The sequence below is a fragment of the Ictidomys tridecemlineatus genome, chromosome 11, assembly GCF_052094955.1.
Source record: "Ictidomys tridecemlineatus isolate mIctTri1 chromosome 11, mIctTri1.hap1, whole genome shotgun sequence".
Taxonomy (NCBI): Eukaryota; Metazoa; Chordata; class Mammalia; order Rodentia; family Sciuridae; genus Ictidomys; species Ictidomys tridecemlineatus.
Window position 1 is genome coordinate 45,566,299 of NC_135487.1, and position 23,826 is coordinate 45,590,124.

Below are 23,826 nucleotides of genomic sequence, written 5' to 3' on the forward strand. Positions count from 1 at the left end.
TTTCTTGATCTGATTTCTTCTTCAAACCTCTCTTCCATCTGTGATTCCCACAATTCCAATGAGACTCAGTTTCTTAAAATTCACCTGTCCTCTGTATGCCAACTCTCACATACCGTTAAAACTTCTTGCTAAAGTCTTTGTGATTCCCCTTTGAACAAGGACAGAAAAAAAGAAAGAAGAAGAATATTTATTAAGAATTTGCGGGGCTGGGGATGTGGCTTAAGCGGTAGCGCGCTTGCCTGGCATGCGTGTGGCCCGAGTTCAATCCTCAGCACCACATAAAAACAAAGATGCTGTGTCCACTGAAAACTAAAAAATAAATATTAAAAAGTCTCTCTCTCTCTCTCTCTCTCTCAAAAAAAAAAAAAAAGAATTTGCACTGGGTCTGGCACTGTGCATGTTGATACTTTCAAATACACCTTATGTAATTCTAGATGAGGAAATAAAATTACTGGAAATCCTTGGACTTCACTTCTAAAGATTATTCTCCCTTTCTATTCTGCACCTGTACTTTCAGATCCCCTCTTTGGTCATAAGATGCTTGTTTCCCTCTTTGGCCTTTATGGGTTTTTAAACTGCAGTCTTTCAGTTTGGGAACTGGGGCCATCAGTCTATCACTAAGTATTTACTTAGCCTCACCAGAATGAGGGCAGTTGTAGAACTAGCATGATAATGTTAACACCTTTTACAGCTCAGGGTGTGCAGGCAGGCATAATCAGTATTTCTTGATGGCTGTTAGATTGTTCCTTAAACCTAAGTAAACTATTATTACAATGCCTTTCTTTGGCTACTTTCCATGTAAATAAAAGAAATTGCTCAGAGCGTTAGGATCCTTTCAAGAAAACCAAGGGCTATGTGGATTTGGGAAGTAAAACCTTAATTTTCTACTCTCAAATCATACCTATAGCCCACCCCAGTGCCTTGCATATTGACCAGGGGAGGGGATGGTCATAAGATGCTTGTTTCCCAGCATCCCGGTGAGGTTGTGTCCCTTTGACTCCTGAGATGCCCTTTGTCGACCAGTGTTCAAGGAGATGCAGAGATGTCTGTGATGTATAAATACTTAGGTTGGGGGAAACCCTGAATGGTCCATTCAGCTGCTATAACAAAATACCATAGACTAGAAAGTCTATAGATAACAAATTTATTTCTCTCAGTTCTGGAGGCTGGGAAGTCCAAGATCAAGGTGCCCCAGAGTCAATGTCTGATGAGACACCACTTCCTGGTTCACAGAATGACACCTTCTTACTGAATTTTCATGTGGTGGAGGGTCAAGAAACCTCACTTGGGACTCTATTATAAGGGACCTAATCCAATTCATGAAGGTTCTGTCCTCAAGACCTAATCTGTCTGCAAAAGGCTCCACTTCTTAATATCATCTTCTTGGGGTTGGGATTTCAAAATTTAATTTTTCGTGTGGATTCAAACATTCAGACCACAACCTCTTTTATGGCAGCTTTTTCAGAAGCTCATCAAATATGCTATTTTTTCTCCATAAATCATGGGAATGATACAGAAATTCCAATTCTATTATTCCATGTAATAACTATATACATTTATATATGCTTTAGGAGTAGCATGTTCAGTAGCTAACTGGTAGAGTGGGTAAGATTAAGCCCTACCCAGAAGGAGTTCAGACTCCTGAGATGCCTGTGCCACCTTATCTTGGACTTCCCAGTAATCCCCATTTGCTCACCTGCAAGTGAACAAAATGGAGGAGGTGCCTCTCATCCATTTGGCAACTCCTCTAGAGTAGCACTGTGTGCCAAATATACTGCTAAACTCTAAGTTTATACTAGTGATAGTCTGACTTCATGACATAGGAATTCCAGGGGAAGCCTTCAGCAGTCAGCAAGTAAAAGCAAAACTGTAAATAAGTTTACAGTGACCAAATGTGGTAAGAAGCTACAGAGGGCAGTGACAGCATATCAGAGAAAACCCTCCTAGATTAAGGTGAACAGGCAAGCCCTGACTGATGGAAGGACAGTTAAGGTCAGGATGGTTAAAAAAGAAAACTATCAAGCTGAAGGCAAGAACATTCCAGTCAAGTGGATTGTTATCTGTGAAAATGCTGAGGAGAAATCTGAGGAATTGATATCAGGCCACAGACAATAATAGGTAAGAAGAGGCTGGAGACAAAGGGTTTGGATCACCAGGGCCTTCTAAGTCAAGATCTAAAACAGATTTTATGGAAAAGGAGTGGTTGGCCATTGCCAGATTCTAAGCAGGCAATTCAAGTATTCAGCATCACACTACAGTAAGTCTCCTTATTCCTCTACTTACCATTAAAAAGAATGAAATTATGGCATTTGCCAGTAAAAGGATGGAACTGGAGACTATCATGCTAAGTGAAATAAGCTGAGTCTTCTCTCCAATATGTGGATGCTAGCACACAATAAGGGTGGGGAGGGATAAAAGTTTCATTGGATAAGACAAAGGCGAATGAAGGGAAGGGAGCAGGAATGGGAACAGAAAAGATAGTAGAATGAACAGGACATAACTTTCCTATGTTCATATATGGACAAAAGACCTGTGAAACACCACGTCATGTACAAATATAAGAATGGTATCCTAATTAGAAAGTTATACTCCATGTATATATAATATGTCAAATTATACTCTAGTGTCATGTATATCTAAAATAAATAGCTAAGTAAAAATAACTGTTAAAAAGACAGCAAGGAAAAATTTTTAAATTATTTCCAAAAGTAACCCAAAAGTTTCTTCAGGGGGATGAAGAGTGGGATGAAAACATTTGGGTAATGTTTCCCAGAGAAGAAAAAAGTTCCCAGTAAAATTCTGGAAAATGTAAAAACAAAATGGAGAATTATTGAATTAATAGCTGATAAGTGAGAGAACATTTTTACTTGGATAAAGGTATTAAATATTCATGTATCCTAAAAAAAAAATGTCTCCTTATTCCCAACCCAGAGACAGGAGTGTTATTGCCCAACCCCTAGTACAAGTGATGAGGCCAGGTGGCTGTCCATAACTGAGAGTGCTCAGAAATGCCAGGCTGGCTCCTCCTCTCCTCTGAGGTTGCCTTGAAGAGCAAAGGCAAGGAGCTGAGATGGCTATGTGCAGCATAGGTGGCTGTGGGAGCACAGGCAGTGAAAGGAGCCAGGGCTCAGGAAAAATGACTCAAGATGACATCACATGAGTCTAGAATGATGATTGACACAGGGCAGGTAAAGAAGGCAAGGAAAGGGATTCTAACCAACAGGAGGCAGAGTGGGCAAACATTCAGAAGCTGAGGCATGCGTGTTGTGAGAATGAAAGTTAGCTAAGTGCAGTTGGAGCATGGAGCAAGCAGGGAGGAATGAGCACATGTGCACAGGACAGTGAAAGGAGGGGAAAACCGGCTCATGAAGAGCATCTTGTGCCAGTAAAGAAATCTGTCCTTTGTCCTGAGGACAATGGGGAGGAGCCACTGCAGGGTTGAATCAGGGCCGGGAATCATCAGTGTTGTGCTGTAGAAGAATCACCCAGGAAGGAGTATAGAGAGCCTCATTGGAGTGAGCAGGATTGCAGGTTGGGAGATGAACTTGGAGACCAAGTGTAGGCGGCCTTAGTAAAGTAGCAGCAGGTAAGCTGGAGAAAAGTTTGCTAGTTACAGGGATATTTAGAAGAGAAATCAAATCTTGGTGAAAGATTAGATTGGGGAGCAGAGAGAGAAAAAATAAGTCAGAAATGATGCCTGCCATGACTCTGCCAAGCAGTAGCTTGGACAATTGCTTAAATGATATTGGCTTTGATTAAACCAAGGAACACAGTAGGAAGATGGAGTATGTCAGAAAAGATGATGTGTGTGGGATTAAATATTTTTAGATGAGTTGCCTTGAGATATCCAAGAAGAGGCATTTGATGGGTGGTTGGATAATTGACCTGGAACTCATCAGAGAATAATGAGCAGGATATAAGGACACATGTTTGGAAGTCCTCAGTACTGGATAGTAACTGGAGCTCTAAAAGAAGGATGGTATCATCCAAGGGAATTCAGACAGATCTCTGGAAGAGCTCAGATATTTAAGGGACAAGTATAGGAAGAGATCTGACCAGAATAGAGGTAGAAAAATCAAGAGAATAGAATGTTTGGGAAATAAAAGGAAGAGAACAAAATGAGGAAGAAGTGGTCAAGTGATGTAAAATGCAGAAATGATCCCTGGGAGTTTTATGGTGGGTTGAGTTTCAGTAGAATGGGGACTGGAAGAATGTATATTGTGTTGGGCTGAGAAGTTAGAAACTGGAGACTTTCAGTATGGGAGCTTCTTCTCCAAGACCTTGTTCTTACTCCTGGAAAGAATGCAAATGTCTTTTGTTATACCGTGAATTCTGATTTGGGGGTTGAGAGTATGGTCACCATACTTCTGGGCAGTGTGTGAATTCAAAGAATTAAATGATTTGTAGAAATGAAGAGCAGACAAGAGATTCCATGGGTGCTGTTTGCATTTAAGGTAGTAAGCAACATATTATGAAAAAAAAAATCTTCCCTGACTCTTGGGTATTTTAAAATCTAAAGATGTATGTCTTGTGATGACAAAGGCAAGTGAACTATATCTCAATCACTGCCATTTTATAGTGATGAGGGCTCTGTATTTATTTTATTTGTTTGTTTGCTTATTCATTTATTGCATTGCTGATGATCAAGCCTGTGTTCTGTATTTAATCTTCCTAGCAGCTTGAAAGATAGAGAGTATTAGCCTAACTGCAAAAGAGTAAACTAGACTCAGGTTGATGGGCCTGCTCACCCAGCTGGTACATGATGAAGTCACTTCTTGGTTGTTGCAAGTGTTTTTTCCATCCTATCCCAGTGGGACTTGGACAGACAGAACTCTCTCTGAGATCAGATATATGAGCCTGGAGTTCATGAGAGGGAGGGAGAACGATTCAATTGGGATCACAATTAATATGTGATTCCCTAGTTGGAGAAGGGCAGACTGCCATTTGAAAGGGAATTGATAAAACATACAAAATGAAACAAAGTCAGAACCAAAAAAGGCATCATGCAAGGTTAAAATTATGTGAATAATGATGTGCATTAGTTATTTTAATGTCTTCCAAGTGCATTTCATTTTGAATGATATACTCAGATAGCACACATGGTAAGGTATAATTGAAAAAACATGTAGGGGAATGGCTGAATCCAAAGAATAAACACACAGCTGGGAGGAGGTTAGGAGTCAAAGGGGTAAGCATATGCCCCATCCCCCCGGGATCTCATTAGTGCGTGAGTGACCATATATGTAGAGGCTAAATGAATCTCACTGTTTGCAAAGGCCCACAGTAAATGAGACAATGACGAATCAATAGTAATTAGGCCTATAGGTTCTTATTGACCCAGATGTCTGAAACCAGATGCCCTGCTCTGAGATTCCTTGAGAGGCAGAATGAAAAGATTTATAGACATGCGCTTCTTTAAAAAAAATAAAATAAAAGTCCCTTTACTCTAAAAGCATTGACACTGTTCTGAAATGGAAAGTGGCTGGAGTTAGGGTAAACACTTGGCTTCTGGCTAGAAAGGATGTCCCAGTCTTCTGTTGTGAATGTGGTTCCTGGGAGCTGGGAGATGGAAACCCAGGATGTGATCATATTCTGCCTCCATATATTGCTCTGGCCCACCTGCCTCAAGAATCCTTTCCTAAAACCACAATGGCATATTTTAAAATAAGGCTTGAGTGTGTGTGTGTGGGGGGGGCTTTGCCAAATAATTCTGGACCTAAGATACAGGAAGCACTTGACTTCAGAATCATACCAAGAAAGATTTTCATTTGGATTTGGTCCTGTCTCTCCACCTCTCTGAATGTCCTCTCTATAGAGGGGGATTGGTGATGCCTCCCTCCCTGGACCATGGGTGGAAGGCCTGGTGCAGATTCAGGGAACAGCAGCTGCTGCCCTGTGGGTGTTGAGCCTTGTCCTGGTCAGATGTCACTCCTCCTGATGTGTTTGGAGGCAGAGGTGTTATAGCAAGAAGCAAAGAGACTGGCATTAGGTGGGGCTGCCTTTGCCTCCGCCCAGCACACATCATACATACATATTCTTGAGTTGATACACACCCACTGGTACACATGCAGGGGGGCAGTTTTGCTTTTCGTATTTGGTTTCAGTGATAAAGCGGGGAGGGGGGTTGAAAAGCAAGACTCCACCTATTAGTTTGTTTCCTTACACTTAGTTTAGAAAACTTACAGGAACTTCATGGGATCCATGGGGACTCCTGGTATCACAAAACTAGAACTAGAAATCGCTGAGCCTTACTTCTAAAACATTTTACAAATGCAAGTCATAAATATTGTCTGAAGTGTCTTAGATATTAACCTCCTTTGGACATTGATTTCCTATACATTTTTCTGACATTATTCAAGCCAGGTTTTAAACTTTTTAGCTATAGTTTCAAGGACACCAGTGGGAAGTGGCAGAGATGCCAAACTGATGTTTCTACTTTCTTGTGGGATCAGTGGTTCAGCACTTTGGAAGGCAGCCCCTCTGGAGAGGGCACAGCTAGCCAGCTTTCATCCTTGTGCCATGCAGTAAGATTTAGCCCAGTGAGGGAGGGATCCTTATACCTCTTTTGTGAATGGGGAATTACAGTTCAGTGAGGCCAAGTCTTACTTCCCAGCTAGGACAAGAGGAAACAAGACCTAAACCCAGCTCTGGCTTGACTTCCAAGACTATAGTCTTTCCTCTGCTGTCCTCTCAACTGAAAGTATGAAGAATGAGGGAGTTGGTCTGATTCCCTCATGAAGAAATCAAGGCTTAAAAAGGGGAAAGAACTCTCACCATGTCATTTAATGGTTACAGTTGGAGATCAGGTCTCTTTCTCCTGATCCTAACTGCATTCATGACTTTCAGTCACTTTCTCAGCAAATTCCCATATTGAATCCAGGAACATGTATTTGTGTTCATTTGTCATTTCATCATTATTATTATTACAATTACAAAGACTGATTTTAATAAATCCTTTACATATGTACCATATTGTAGAGTTTACAGAATTCAGCCTTTGCATATATAATCTTCTTTGATCTTCAGAATAACCCTATGAGGTAAGTTGGACAGGGATTGTGATATCTGTTTTCACAGATGAGTTCCAAAGGTCTGAAAAGCTTTCTCATGGTTATACACCTATCAGAAGTAAAACCATTCCTAGATCTGGCCTTCTGATTCTAACTCTTCCTGCTTGCCTCCAGGAAAGATTGCCCTTTCTTGATGAAAGTACAGTGTGATCTGAGAGCATGGTAGGTTAGTTTCTTTTCAGAGGTTTTGGGAATCTGCTTTACTTTCCTGGGTCTGATATGGAAGTACAAACGGTTTCTTTCTACAGAGCAATTTGCTCTCCAACCCTGCCCCCCCTTTTAAAAACAAAATCCATTTCTCTTCCAGATGCCAGAGTATATATGCATATTTGAATAGTCACCTGGATCTGATTAAGAAGACTGAGCCTGTGGGTTTCCTCACTGTTGATCTGCATGTTTGGCCAGATTTCCATGGCAACCGGTCTCCCTTAGCAGATCTGACACTAAAGGGCATGGTAAGTAACAGCCAGTCCTTGCACCAAGGTGAAGGCAGGCCAAACAACTACAAAGTTTGGAGGAATCAAAGTAGGGAGAAAGAGAAAAGAAAGAGAAACAGAATAGGCCAAGAGTGCACTGGTTCCTTGCAGATGTGTTTCTGTTCCTTGCAGATGTGTTTCTGTTGGGGCTCCCTGGGAGGATCTGCTGAAAGTTCTTATTGTTCCCGAGCCAACCTTGAACATACTCTGAGTAGTATTTCCTACATTTAGCTACTGCTGCCTCTTTGTCTGTGGAGTGGCTGAAAGTTGTTCCCATGTAATTTTCATAAATTCATGTTTTCCATCTCCATCTCCAGGCCACCTGGTGAGTCAGTGGTAAATGCTACCACCCATGGTCTTGTGTGCCCCAGCTACACATCACCTAGGCTTTGAGTCAGGGTTCTTCAGAGCCTATGCCAATATATTTAGGATTTTAGATTAAACTTTGGTAAAAATAAATACAATTAATAACTTAGGGTGGAGAATAAATTTCGCCCTTACTGGTCATAAAGATCACTTTCAGCATAGAGATTCTGAGCTCTTCTGGACAGTCCAGAATGAACTTGGTGTATAAGCTCACAACTGCCTAAAAAAGCAGAGAGATAATACCTTGGAGGCCAGGTGGGATAAGGTGGCCAGGTACCATCTGGCCATCAGGAATCATGTTCAAGGATGGTTGAGGCAGGTTAAAGCTAGAGAAGCAGAGCTGAGTTTTGGTTCCCAGGGGCCAAGTAAGAACCATGAATGTCAAACCCAGGAAGGTGCCAATAAGTTTGGAAGTAGGTATAAGGGAAATTAAAGTGGAAAGTCAAAGCAATGCATGGCAGATAAACAGTGGCAGCCTGACCCGTGAATCATGATTGCTAGCTTCAGGAACTTTCACAATACTGTGAGTTTGTAGTTAGTTTCACTGAGATTATTCAAATACTTTTATGATGCCAACAGGAAGATCTGAACTTTATTTTCATAACCTAGTTTACATGATCAACTTCCATAAATAAAAGTGAGACATAGTGAAGAGAAAAGAAAACTGGACAGGGCAGAAGTTTTTGCCTCCAGTCTATAAGGCATGCCCATAAAACACAAAAGAAACTGGATCTCTTTATTGACCAGTGGAGGCAGAAAAAGATAGCTGTGTAGCAACAGGTTCAGTTATGACCAGTTCCACTTACAAACAGAGGATGGGGAAAGAATGGTTTAATATAGTACAAAAATAATGCCTTAATTAGAGACAAATATCAAAAAACAAATACAAATAAACATTTAAAGTGTTAAAGAAGTTAAGAAGCTTGACCAGTTCTTAGTATGACTCCAAAACAGAAGGGTTGCACATAAAATTATCAGGGCTCTGGAGTGACATTGGCCTGGGGGCCTGCCCTTGCCAACATCCATTGTACCCAGACTTAGTACCCAGAGTGTCAGGCACCAAGTTTCCCAGTAGCTTTTGAGTGTTTCTGAAAACCAAGCATGACATCCAGAGACCTAAGAATTAGCATTTTAAGGGTATTCTAATGAAGTTGACCCAATGCAAAGTGAAATTCCACAGGAGTCAGAGTATTTCCAGGAATGTCTGTCTCATTAGAATAAATATATACTGCCAAGAGGGACTTCTTGCATTGGGACATATGGCCAATTATATCTAGAAATCTTGGAATGTTTACTTTGAAAAGAAGTTATATTGCCTTACAAATATATCTCACATGTCTCCTGATGTTCTTAGCAGCGATTTCCCTCTATAACTATCCTTGGGTTAGGCTCACCCTGCAGTAGCTATCTTTAAGCCAGGCTGCATCACAACACTAGAAGAAGGTGACCTAGATATGATAGAAGGAAGGCAATTCTGGGCTAAAGCTTTTCCCAAAATCTTCCCTTCAATCCAATTTTGAACAACATTGAAATACCACCCCCCTTCAAAACTTTTCTATAATCATATTCTTTTGGCAAAACCTATAATGTTATTACAAATTATATGCTAGAACCTCTCTGTTATCATATGTTATATCTTTCTGCCAGTCCTGTCTTCAGGGCTCATTCAATAAATATTTACTGGATGTCTGCAGTGTGCCAAGCTCTGTTGCAGATAAAATAAGGTATAATTTCTATACTCATTGCACAGGTTTAAAGGGGTTAGGAAGTACTCCATGAAACACTGAGAGCAACTAGAATTGTCAGAATAACCCCAGGAGGGAAGAACCATATACAGTTTCTTCTTTTGGCTCCTGAGTCATTTCTCTAGGCACATAGTAAGTGCTTAATGATAATTTATTGTCAACATGGAGAGAATAAAGAGGCCATTATGGCTCTAGAAAAAATAAACATATGAACAATTTATTAATACCAAATGGATTTGATAGCTACTGATTCATGCTGTTTATATAAGTGGTTAGTTCTAATATTAATATCCAAGTAAATTAAGTTCCCATCTTGTCATACTTGAGAATATCTTTGTCCATCAAACAAATGCAGGCCCTATTATAGTTGGTGGGAGATATAAAAGTAACTAGACTTACAGCACTCAGGAACATTTGGGGGACAAACAGGTAGTGGGAAGATGGGGTCAAGTTCCTGGTATCACTCACTGTCTGGGCTCTGTAGATGCATGAAAGAAGATTAAATCTGGTGTTCATGGTCAGGAAAGTCTTCTTATAGGAAGCAAGGTTAACCCTGAGTGAAGGAGGGAAGAGGATTCAGGGGCCAAGGAAACATGGTATATACAGTATCCTAGAGGGAGAGAGAGCATGAATGTATGAATAGCCACAATTTGGCTCCTCATTTGTTTAACCCATGATAAATTACAGTTAGCATATTTTTTCTTGGGGAAAAATGAAAGAAAGTGTGTTCCCAGAGACACTCTGGAGTCCCTGGGCTCTTCGGCTTCCGCAGCATCATACCCTCCCAGTTCATTATTCTTTCATCCATTGACTCTCCCCAAATCTTTGTTAAACATCCATCCATTCACTTTTTAGTGAATACCTAATATGTACAAGTCTATACTAAGCTCATAAAATGGAAAGAAGAAAAATATCTGTCCTAAGTTCACATGAAAATGTACAAAATCATTACTGTACATGTATGAGTGGGTGTGTCCATCATCATTCCATAGTGAGGGCCTTGCAACATGGACACGTGGGCAAGCCAAAGGAATGGCTCAGCCAATGTCTCACTTTGTTGTTGTTGGTTTTTTGTTTTTTTTGTTTTGTTTTTTTAAAGGGTACCTCTCTGGTGAGCTGACATAGCTTTTCTCTTCACTTGAAAATACCAGTGAAGAAGTAAAAGTGTCATAAACTTATGGAGGGTTTGAAAATTAGAATGATACTCAACTAGGCAAACTAGGTTTGAGATTCCCAAAAAGAATCTGGGAAGATCTTTGAGAATCTGGAAGACTATTCAGCTTGATTGATAGACATGCTATAGGACATAGGAACAAAGTCTCTCTCCACCTTCTGCTCCCTAGCTGCAAGCACACAGCTGTTTTAAGCCTAAAAACAGGACAGTTACCCTTCTTCTCTACTGCCCTTGGTTATGTTGTATTGTTTTGTTTTGTATTGATTTTTAGAAGCAGACAGTGAATTTAATTTCCTAGATTCCCCCCACAACTTGAAACATTCCCTATCTTCCTTTCAGTTCAATCTGTTTGAAAGCTGCCAAAGGGCCGGAAGTGTGAGTCACAATCAACGGCAAGGACTTGCATTCTAAGCCTCCTGCAAAAATCTCTGCTTCTGGGGCAGACACAGGAAAAGCCTTGACAGCTCTGTGAATTTGGAAGAAGGATTGTTCTAAGGTTAGGAAGTCAGTCAACAGTGACCTTCCTCAGTCCTATAAAGCTACACAGATAAAAAACCACTGCACTCTGGTCACTGGCATCTAGTTGGAGATCCAAAGAAGCAAATCAAGTGTACAGTGAATGGGGCTGAGAGTGAATCATGTGTCTTGTGTTCTGGGAAATACTGAATAGGCCTAGCTCCTAATTGGGGTGGATTTTAAAAAATAATAAAGTGAGCCCCACAGGGAAACGCATTGCATACAAAGAAGAAAGAAATACCATTTAAAACACTTACAAAAAGTTCTCTTGAAACTTATTACCGAAAACAAAAGAAAATATTGGAGAACTTCTTGGTATATTCTAGAGGTTTTTTTAAAAGGCATAGCTCTCTAAAATAGGGTAGGGCATAAACTTACAGGAAAAGTTGAGTTAAGATGAAAAGACAACACAGTGAGAGGGACAAGAAATGACAAAGACATAAAACAAATAAAAATGCAATAAACAAATCAAAACCTACATTGAAAGCAATATGAACCATAATTTTCATGGATGAAAAGAAGATCAGAGTTGTCATAAGGCATAGCATTTTTTTAAATTTAATATATTAGAAAAACATTTTGAGGGTAGAGTCTATGGCTTATTTGTGTGTTTTTTTTTTTAAATCTCAACAGCACCTGAAATCAAATAATTGCCTTTCAGTCAGTTATTACAATCATTTACCAAGTGAATAATGAAAGCTGCTGCCCAAGGTCACAATGCAAAGGAGAGGCAGAGCTTCAATAGAAATATGAATCCTGATTTTTAGGATGCACAGCTTCATGAGTCTACCTGAACTCATAACTCTGGACTTTGCAGAATGCAACTAGGATGATAAAAGGAGTTCCAACAGATGCACCACACATAGTTTGATACTGAACCACTCTTCTTGGCCTTGACCTTGCTCCTTTGGTCTCATCATCAACTTGTCACTTTTCCACCCATTTTTATTCTAACCCTGGTCTTAGCTGTGGTTTCCTCCTGGGAATGTCTCTAGGCTTTCTTTCCAACCTCACTGACTCAGATTTGAAGTTATTTGCCATTCTAGATTTGACCCTACTCTGAGATCTTCCACTATGATGCCTACCCTCATTCGCAAGCACAGGACCCAACCCAAGAATCTTCCCCCTAAATAGAATCTTTTCCTTCTGGCAACAGTTGTCTTCCTGTATCACCAGCTGTTTGGTTTTCCTTTGGTGATAATAGTATCAACCTGTAGCACCTGGCTAAACAGAGATAGTAGAAATAGGGGTGATCAGCTTAATAGGATACCTGGACTAATTAGCTTCTTAGGTAAGTATTTTCCCTTTCAGTTGATAATCAAGGTATGGAAGGTTAAAGCTACACATACCATCATCCAAAAAAAGGAGAAGCATAAGTAATAACTCCCAGTATCCAAACATTTGACACTGGTAATTCTAGCTTCTTTAAATACAAGACAAAAGAAATGCATGCTTTTAAAGTAAAGAAAGGACATGGTCATACATGATATGGAGGCAAATACCATTAGGAGTGATTACAAATCTTAGGGGTGGGTGTGTGACTGTTCTTATTTTGAATGAGTGGTTATATGGTTTTAACCATTCTAAAGAAGTAAATAAAACTCACATGTTGAAATTGGACCTATTTACATCTTAGTTTGAAAACATACCAGTGTGTGACATTTGCATGTTAGCTCTGTGAGGTCCGCACCTACATCAAAGGTGGAGCAAGCCAAGTTTCTTTGCCGGGTCACTGTCAAACCAAGAGATGTTGGACCAGTGACAGGCACACAACAACTAATGTGTTTTCCTGTAGCTTCTGCCTGGCAACACCTATTTTTGCATGTCCTTTGAACCTTTGGCCTGCAGTTGTAGGAACCCCTCTTAGCCCTGGAACTAACTGAACTCACCAGCCACTGCCATCACCAGTCACAAAATCAGCTAGGAAGCTGAAGACCCCTAGTCCATCCCAGGAAGCATTTTTCATGCGGGTCTGGATATTTATCTCTGTAGTAGAATCCTGTCCTCATTTTCTTTCCAATACAAGAAGCATCTCAAATCTGATGGACCCTACCATACAGCTAATGTGGTAGTAATTTTGAAAATGTGCTTTCCTCCTTGTATATGTAATTAGTTTTTAGTCACAGATTATTATTACCTCTTTATTATGATGGTAGGGGTTTTGTTGGTGGTGGTTTATTTGCTTATTTTAATTCTTTTCCAAAATACTCATTCAAAGAAGTAAATTGCTTTGGACACAGAGCAGGGCATGGAAACACACCAAATACTGTATTCATCATTGGTTGAAATATGTTTTCTCTGCCTCATTTTGGAAGTTTTTCACTACCCAGAACTAAAAGTTATTTTCTAGTTCTCTGAAGAACTGTGACTTGAAAGTTGGCCCATACATGACTAAAACTCTGGAGAGACTGTGCTGTTCCATTGGTTTTCAGAGCAAGTGTGCCAATGGTGGGTTGAGAGTTAGGAAAGAAGGTCTTATCCCATTCCTAAGAGACCAAATCCTAGCCTGATGCTTGCTAACAGATTCAGATATGGATGAAGTCAGCAACTCAGCTGAGTATCTGTGCAAGCTCAGGAGAGGCCAGAGATTGTACCCCTATGTTGTCTTCTGATAAGGAGATAGATGATAGAGACTGAAGCTGCTGAGCCAACTGGAGAAGCTCTTGAATGATATCTTTGTAAGTCTTGAGAATAGGAAGACCATTACATATGAGTTGGTTACTGTTTTGTTATTATTTAACACTGTTTTATTCAACCATTTTTTATTATTGTTTGCTCATGAAAACTCAAATAGTGTGACAAAGACTAGTGTCCTCAGTGTCATTTAACTGGTTTTCTCATAATATGCTTTATTTTTGAAGTGACTGATTGGTTGTGATTTATAATAAGGCCAATTTAAGGGACCTGACATGAAGTTATTTCACATGTATCATCACTCACATTCATAATCACCTGGTGAGATAATATTGTTACCCCATTTAAAAGAAGAGAGAAACTGAGGCTTAGGGAATTTAAGTAATTTACCCAGAGGAGAAAAGAGTAGATTAGAAAACAGTCAGTTCAAACGTGAATCACTGACATTCTTTGGAGAAAGAAAAAATAGTTAAAAAGAAAAGGAACTAGAACTTTGTGTTTCCTCAATCCCTCTTCTCTGTTTTCAAAGTGCCTATCATATTTCTTCCTCATTTTAGTGACTTTTAAATTATATCACTGAGTCAGACTTTTGTTTCTTATTGCTATTTTTTTTTCTTATTGCCTTTCCTATATACGGCAAATAAGTAAACCAAAAGGAAGAGTGTGGATGGACAGGAATCTCCTACAAGGCAGAGTAGCATGACAGAAGGCTGAGAGGGGAATCAGGTGAAATCCACTGGGAAGGTACAGGAGATAAACAGTGGGAAGAAACGGAAGAAAGAAGACCAAGAATGAGATCCAGGCTGGCATTCAGACTCAAAGCAAGCTAGCATTCAGACAGCAGCAAGTCTGGACAGGAGAGTTGTAGAGAGCAGCTTTGGAATACTGGTGCATGAGCACATCAAAATGGCTTAAACTTAGAGCCTCAGCTAAAGGGAAAACAAAGCATGACGTGTCTGGTGCAGGAGGCAAACAGAAAATGGACTGAGTGTGTGGTGTAGGATTCACCAACAGAACAGGTTGTGAAAACTTCAGCCCATCATCCATACTTAGTGTGTGCATTAGTTGCCCATTGCTGTTTTAATGAACTACTACAAATTTGCAGTTTATATTGATTATCACATACTTCCATGGGTCAGAAGTCCATGTGGGCTCAACTGGTTTTCCTGCTCCAGTTTTCACAAGACCAAAACCAGAGACTCCTACTGGAAGGTTCTGGGGAGAATCTGCTTTCAAACGCATTCAAGTTGTTGGCCATATTTAGTACCAGCCGTTGAAGGACCAAGGTCCCTGTTTCCTTGCTGAATGTCAGCCAGGGGTCCTTCTCAGCATCTAGAGGCTCCTGATATTCCTGGGCTCATCACCCAGTGCCTCCACCCTCAAACCCATCAGTGGTGGGTCAAATCCTTCTCATGCTTTCAACCTCTCTGGTTTTCCTTTCTGCCTCACTCTTCTATCTGATCTCTTGATGGATGCTTTTGCCTTCCTCTTATGCTTTAAAAGATTCATGTAGTTATTGTGAGTACAACTGGATAATCTTCCTTTTTTAAGGTCACTGGCTAATAACTAATTCCATCTGCCATGTTTCTTTATAGCTGTGCCTAGATTAGTGTATGAGTAACCAAGGGACAGGAATCTTTGGGACCTCTTTAGAATTCCACATTGTAGTAGCACATTCATCTGCAGTCCCCCAAATATGGATTAGTTTTAGGCAATGCCAAGTGTTAGCCGGGACTCCTGACACTTACTGAATCCTCTCAACATCCCTGTGGAGATTTGTCCCCCTTTCTCTTGTAGGCTGCTGGATTGTTTCAGACCTGGCCTTCAATCTCTCTTCTCCCTTCTATAAATCTTTCTCTGATCTTCCTCATTGCCTTGTCCATCAGTTCCACCTTCATTATTGACTGAGCAAGCAGGGCATTTTTGCTGCTCCATTGTGTTCTAGAAAGCTTTCAACAATTCCCCTGAGCCTTGGATAACCCCATCAAGCTCTGATGACCCTAGAAAAACCTCAGGACTGGGAATCCTCTTTACTTGTCTCTTGTATTCTTTAGGGACCCCTTGGGAAACTATCCCTAAGCCCTTTTTTCTGACTAACGTGTATAATCACATCAATGCTTTTAACAACTAGGAAGGAAAAAAATTAACTGAATTACCACAGGTTAAGTATCCTTTATCTGAAGTCGTTGGGACTGGAAGTGTTTCAGGTTTGAGATTTAGATTTTGGAATATCTGAATATATGTAATGAAATATCTTAGGGATAGTACCCAAGTCTAAACACGAATTTCATACATTTTTATTATACAATACCAATATTTATAATAATTTTATACATGAAACAAAGTTTTAAGGTGTGGGATTTCCCACTTGCGATGTCTGTCCTGCTCAAAAAATTTCAGATTTTAGAGCATTTTGGATCAAGATTAGAAATTCTCTACTTATAATCCATCTATTAATAATCTTAAATCATTTTAAGGGCTGATGAACCTAAAATTCAAAATACCAAGAATTAGGATACTCAGTCCCACAATTTAGAGCATTATTAAATCCTTGCTAAAACACAAATCGCTGGGCTCACACCAAAATTCATTTTATGTAAGCTCCCAAGAATCTACATTCAGCTTGGATATCAGTAAAGTGTTAAGAGGTATCCCCAAGTTTAGGCCGCTACTAAGTGGCAGCAAGATTCAAGCTGAAGTCGAGGTGAAGAGTTACCATCTGTCTTTCTGTTTAAGAGAAAAAATGAACACTTACAGGCTGATAAGGACTAAGGCTTTGTCTAAGCCTTACAAATGTGTCCCCCACATATTTGTGCTACCTGTCCCTTGGTAGTCATCAGGGGCATATGATTTCTCCACACTCCCAGATGGTTCTATATCTTTAGCCTTAGGATCTCAATGCTAATCATCAACGTACCTTCTCCCTAGCTGCTGTGTGGGGTACAGCCAGCAGTCGAGAATGCCCTTCATTCATTGCCTCATGGTTCCCATAGCATGTCCAGAGACATGCTATTTATTGCTTTGAAGTCAGTTAATGAATGGGGTTGAACTCAATGCAATTACAAAGAAAGAGAATGAACATTTATTAAGAGAAAGGGAACAGCAACATCAGTGTTTATAACAGTGCAACTCACAATAGCCAAGATATAGAAACAGCCAAGGGGCCTATCAATAGATGAATTGATTAAGAAAATGTGGTATACATACACAATGGAGTTTTACTCAGCCATAAAGAAAAATTAAATTATGAAATTGTGGCATTTACTGGTAAATGGGTGGAACTGAAGAGTATTATGCCAAGTGAAATAAGCCAGACTCAGAAAAATCAAAGTTTCAATGTACTCTTTTATATGTGGAAGCTAGAACAAAGTAAATAGGGAAGCGGGGATCAAATATCATGAAGACTGAGGGAAGGGTAGAAGGAGATTGAGGGGAGGGAGGAGGGATGGGAAAGGAAATACAGAATGAATTTGACAAAATTACCCTATGTGCATGTATAAACATATCATAGTGAATCTCACCTAATTAAAAGCATTTAGATGAACAGAAAGTAGACCAGTGTAGTAAAAGAAGGGGAATAGAGGGAGTGAGAAAGGGAAGGAAAAGAGGAGACACCAGGAACTAAACTGGAGTAAAATACCATGGAAGTATGATTGTCAAAATGAACCCAACCTGTGTACAAGTATAGTGCACCAATAAAAGCAAATGGGGAAGGGAGAAGAAAAGGGAAAGCAAATGAACAATTAATAAGTGCTATTTATGTACACACAGTGGGTACTGCGGGGCACCAGAGGATGCTCTTGCAAACACACTGCAGCTTGCTGGAAAAACATGGCATTTTGTAAATAAGATCTCATTTAATTCTCATAAAAGGCCTTGCAGTATCATATCCCCATTTTTCACATGAAAGAAATGAAACTCAAAGAGATTATAAAACTCTCACAATTGCCAGGCTATATCAAAATTGAAACCCAGGTATCTTGCTCTAACATACATCATCTTTCCATTTATATATACTTCTTTTCTAAGCTTCAAAATCACAGTATTTGGATAAATACAGCACTAGGCTTTAGAGATACTGCAGTGAAGGATACAGGCAAGTTGTGTCAGAACACCTAGATTGCGGTTTCCATTTGAGAAGGATAATTTATGATGTTGAATTACCCATTCTAGTTGTTTGTATGTTTTGGCCACCATACGAACAGTTCCCATGTCTCAGAATATGGATTAAATGCTTTCTCTTACAGTTGCGCTCCATTACACAATAGCCAAACATAAATAAAATGTGCTTATCATTGCAAGTCTCCAGTGGGGGCTTCCTCATACATTTGGCTGTCTGGCCTAAATATTCAAAATAGGCACATACATATTTCTAAACACACTCCTTCTACGTATGCTTCCTCCCCACTTCCTCTTATCAGTGGATCCATTAAGCCATCCACTGGCCCATCCCAGCCTTCTCAACCCTTACAAAACCATACTCCCCCAGGACACTGCAGCCATTCTCCTTCAGGACAGCTCCTCAGGTGTTCTTTATCCTCCCAAGTGGTCCACGTGGCAAGCACTCTGTAGAAAGTTCCATCAGAGGCTGGAATTGCCTGGGCAGGGCTGAGGTTCCTGGAATTTGAGATAAATAGACTTAATGGTCATCTGCCCTTCTTTTTTCTCCATCTGCATATCAGATGAAATGTCAGGAAGCAGGATCCCAAACCACAGTACTTTTATACTTCAGACAGAAATGTCTTGCACTAAGTCATTTTGCACCGTGGCTCTGGTATTCGTGGTCAGCAGGTATTGGGAATGGCTTTGGAGGAATGTGTACTCTGCTTCTCCTGTGATAGTTAATACCTCCTATATTGTGATCCATCTAAAAAACCCTTCTAGAACTCTTCATAGAAATAATTTTGTCTCCTTGAATGACAGCTTTGTTTTAGTTATCAGGAAAAGAAAACCTATGTTACCTATATGTATTCCTTTTGGCCATAACTACTTAGCAAGCTCAAGAGTTAAATTTAGTACTCCATTACATACATTGATCACCTCATTCTCAATGTCTAGGGAAAAGAAAAAAAACCTTCCCATTTCTCCTCTATGATTTTTGAGCTCCTCCTCTGTGGAAGTTTTGAGAAGGATCTATGATATCTTTCTACTCAAATACTAAGGTTTTCTGGAAATTTGTATGGATATTTGTTGGGGATTAAGTAAATTAAATTCAACTACATCATGTCCCCTCTCACTTATGGATTCTTACTAATTGAGAAGAACCAGTTATATTGTCAATATTATAATTCAGGGCACTAAGTTTTCTAATAAATACTGATAGGGGAATACCTCTTGATTACAAGGTGAAATTCTATCAGCACCCCCATCACACATTATCCATCCAGACCTGTTCTTCAGGACTCAACTGTGGATCAAGTGCATAGAGGATCATGGACTGATCAACTTCCAATTGATGACCAGAGAGAGGAAGCCAGAGGGAGGCAGCCTCCTCGCCTGGCTCTGGAAGAGAGCTCTAAGCTGTGGCCCACTTGGCTTCCCTAACAAAACAACAGCAGGAAAGAGAGCAAGCACACACTCATTCATGACTAGTGGTCCTGCCCCAGGACCATACCTTTTTATAATTAATTCCCCTAGATTGTGTACCTGTTTCTTATTCACACAATGGCTCATATGAGTGCCTGGGACCCAGCCTTTACCCCAATCTCATATAAGCCACTCCTGTGATTGAAAGGGGTAAGTGTGGGGTGTGGGGAACTGAGAGCACATAGTTAGTGATTTTTCCTCCTGGAGTATGGAACACATATCTTCTCCTCCCTGTGAGTATTTGAAGAGCCAAGTAATAAATATTGTTCAACTATAGTTGTATAAATTGACAGGGAAGGATAGGATCCTGGGAGAGAGAATGGCATTCAAAAGGAGAAAACTTTAAATTGTCACTAGTTTACATATAGCACAAATGTAAATTTAATGTCTACTATGTGCCAGGCACAGCGCTAGGCTTTAGAGATACTGCAGTGAAGGATACAGGCAAGGTTTGTCATTCTCTGTGTTCCCTTGGGAAAACCGTTTCCTCACCTGTGAGATGAAGTTCTCTATTCTCAGCATTGTTCAGGTTCTCTCCTAGTTCCAGCATTCTTACCATATGTTTAGGTCCCTGCACAACTTCATGAGGTATGTTCCTTTATAAAATTGGCCTGGGAAGAGGAATTCCCCAGAATTCTTCTCTGATCTTTTCTTCCAGTTTTTCGTCTGCCTGTGTGTTAGAATCAAAGCCATAGTTATTATGTAGTACCCAATTATTTGCCAAGAATAAGCCATCAGCAGGTAGTTGTACTGAAATTAGGGATCCCCTCTTTGGCATACTTGAAAGAGAGATTCAGAAGAGCAGGGGGACAGGATGCTGAGTAAGGAAGGGCAGGAACAGGTGCTGGCGAAGTGAGCAGGGGTGGGCTCAGGAAGTTACACACACAGTACAGGCATTTCTGCCATGAACTGAAGGCAACAGGAAGAATTTTTAACAGGGAATAACATGATTAGATTTATCCAAGAGAACAATCTCTCTGGCTCCATGGTAGAGAGGAACACTGTTAAAAACAGGGAGATTTGCTCAGGGATTCCAGCTCAGCAGTCAGGAAAGACATCACAGTGGCCTGAATTAGGGAAGTGAAGAACTCTGAAGATAGAGAATAGAGGATGGAGTCAGAAAAGGTAGGGGAAGTCAAACGTGCAAGACTTGGAAACATTTAAACATGGAAAGTAAGGGAGAAGGCAAGAAAGGAAATTCTCAGGTTTCCAATTGGAGTAACTGAATGGTGTCTGTTCCCTGCAATAGCCCAATTCTGGTTAGGGGCAGAGTCTAGAGAAAGAAATTAAATGCAGTCAGAGAGGAAGAAGGGCAGGAATCTAGGTAGACCATTCACTTTATTGTGCTGCAAACTACATATTCACATCTGGTTGAGCTCAAGACCATATATACTATATAACCTGAGTAAATAAGTGTAATGTGAATTAATTTTATAATGTGAAAATCTAATGTGAATGATAGGGTTGATGCCCACAAACTTCATGTTGGGCCGGATGAAACCACCAGCTCTTGTCCTCTAGGCATATTCCACAAGAAGACCTGGAAGAATGAAAGATGTGAAGGTGAGACTGTGAACAGTCTTAATGGCCCCCAAATCCAGCATCCTGTTCAGTCCTAAAATCTCTCAGAGATTGTCCTATTCCATATAAGCATCTGGTTCCGATTGACTTTAATGGGATTCCCTTACAAACCACAGATTCTAAATTATCCCTTAGTAGGTATAGCATTTATAGGAGATATATTACTTTATTCTGAATACCTCTTGGGCACTATTACACTGAATTCTGACAAGAGCAGAATTCAGAATATGATCATCCAGTATGAGAATGCCACTGTTCACATGCTGATTGCTTGTAAGTCACAGAAAATAGGTATTTGTAAGAAATTTTTTCAAACAAAAAAGATATATAATTTATGCTAAGAAATATCAAACATTATATTCCTATTGTTTTTATTTTATTTTGTTTCATTTTGGTTTAATCCAAAGGCAAGTCATTTTTGTGGGGAGGAAAGGATATATTTTTCCCCAGGTCTGGAGATTAAATGATTTAGTAGGCATCCCACGTTCAGCTAACAAAGGGGGGATTTGCATATGAACTTGTTTCTGCAAGAAAACACATTTAACATGTTCATAGTTCATGGGAATTCTCTGTATCAATGGCAGCTCCTTCTGGCCATCTCCTTCTTTTTTCTTCTTCTTCCTCCCTATAGGTCACTGGATTGAAACTATCTCAGGACCTCGATGATCTTGCCATCCTCTACCTGGCCACAGTTCAAGCCATTGCTGTAAGAAACTTTAATGTCTTTTTTAAGGAAATTTAGGATTATCAATGTACTCGGAGACACAAGCTTCCCAAGATACACCAGATGCTTTTGTGACAGAGTTTCTTAATTAAAGGAGAACTTGCCAAAAAGAGATGCCGGTATTTCTGGAAGGAAAAGTTGATAAAGGTCTTTGCTTGATTTGCTAATAAGCTTACATAGTGAAACTGAAAGGAGTTAAAGTCTTTGAGCATCATGCCCCTCCCTTCCTTTCCCACCTCTTTGTCTTATCTAAAGTTCATCTAATCCTCCTTTGCCTTATCTAAAGTTCATCTAATCCTCCCATTACCAAGCACTTTCTTAACACTTAGGTTTGACCAGGTGCTATGTGTATACAACAGAGAACAGAACTTTCCAACTACTGAAGGAATAAGCCTTCTTTGATGCCACTACATAGGAGTATGGATATACCTCTTAATTGTGTTTTCCTGAAGCCACTCCTTATTAATTTAATAGTTTAGCCACTCAGGTGAAGTCAATCACACTATTTTTTGCATGACCACTTGGTCAAAAAGAGATGGTTCTGCCACCTATTAAACTGCAGGAAGTAAACACTATGATGAAAAAGGAAAACCTACATTAGTAAAGACAATTATTTACTACTCTTTTTTTAAGTGATGATGATTATCATAATAATACATAATAGAATTTGGGGGAATTTATTATATACAAGGCTCTATGTCAAATACCACACACCCATTATCTGATTTAACCTGTAAAAGTAGATATTATAGTCCCCATTTCACAGATTAGAATCTAAAGCCTCAGTGTTGATCAGGGCAACATAGCCAGTGCATGGCAGAGCTGGAAGGGGAATGCATACAACTAGATACAGGAAGTAGTGAGGAACATTTATTTTCTAACTTGTTAACATTATTATATGAAAAGTCTTTTAGCAAAATGAGTCACTTACATTGAAGTGAATAATATTGGAAAATCAAAGCTGTGTAATGCTCAGTTCTGTGAGCATACTGCTAAGAGGTAGATGTGAAGGACAAGGTCAAACAGATTGGGCTCAGGGTCGTCACCTCTTAGTGGTAATGACTATGACCTCTTGGGAACTCCAACTCTGTACCAGGCACTGCAGTCTTACTCTGTGACTTTGGACTGTAACCCTATATGTCAATGGTATTGTCCTTATTTTACAGACAAGGAGCAGGCTATTTGCCAGGGTCACACAGCTCATGCATGGTAACTGGAATTTGAACCTCTCTCCATATCATTCCCAGGCTCCTGCTCTTTCTACTTTACCATGCTGTAGTTTTCTTTGATCTATTTGTAAAATCTACTTGGATAAAATAAACATTCTGGCATTCCCGAGAGTAGTTTTGACTTAACACATATTAGAAAACATCGTTAATTTGGCCCGGATTTTCTCACAGAGGTGGCTTTCCCAGTAAGAACATTGCAGCAGAAGTTCAAGAATTTGAAAGTGAAGTTAAACATAATGTAGGCTGGAGAGAAAAAATAAAGAGTGTGCCTTAGTGTATTTAAGTGACTGTTTTATTTTGCCCATTGTCTTAATGATTTTTGTATGTCATGAAAGAAAGGTATTTTAGGTTAGATTTCTCCATAAGGTTTTATTTATGGACTCAGTTGAATTGGGAGGTGTCTTTTGCAAAAGCATCTGAGTGTGCTGATCTTTTAGGCAAAACTGTGCATCTTAATGAAGCAGTCTGACAATAGATATTTTCCCATAATTTCCACCTTGAAAAAATTGTTTTTGTTTCCTTGGTCCTAAATATTGCCTTAGTACCTATTTGTCATTAATAAATTCAATTAATTCCTCTCTGTATTTAAACCCATGGTTGGTATTTTATAGGAATGGAATGAAATGAAAGAGAAAAATTAGCTCAAGACTGTGCAAAACCCTCCATGCAATAAAATTCTTGCTCATGCTTCATTGAAAGACCTGTCAACTACCCAGTTCATCCAT

At 39.7% G+C, this 23,826-nt stretch overlaps 1 protein-coding gene across 13 annotated transcripts in view; it reads left to right on the forward strand.

The window, feature by feature from the left end:
- Positions 1-23,826, forward strand: part of Fggy (FGGY carbohydrate kinase domain containing) — a 400,280-nt gene that overhangs the window by 291,972 nt on the left and 84,482 nt on the right. For 10 of the 13 annotated variants that reach the window (XR_013427818.1, XR_013427819.1, XM_078026357.1 and 7 more), the window contains 3 exons: positions 7,378-7,525; positions 21,089-21,130; positions 21,780-21,854. Coding sequence is in view for 11 of the 13 variants with exons in the window: in XM_078026357.1 (XP_077882483.1) it covers positions 7,378-7,525; positions 21,089-21,130; positions 21,780-21,854 (265 nt within the window). In the remaining 2 variants the exon portion in view is untranslated. The remainder of the gene's footprint in view (positions 1-7,377; positions 7,526-21,088; positions 21,131-21,779; positions 21,855-23,826) is intronic. The other 3 variants (XM_005326012.5, XM_040288743.2, XM_021726821.3) reach the window with 2 other exon arrangements.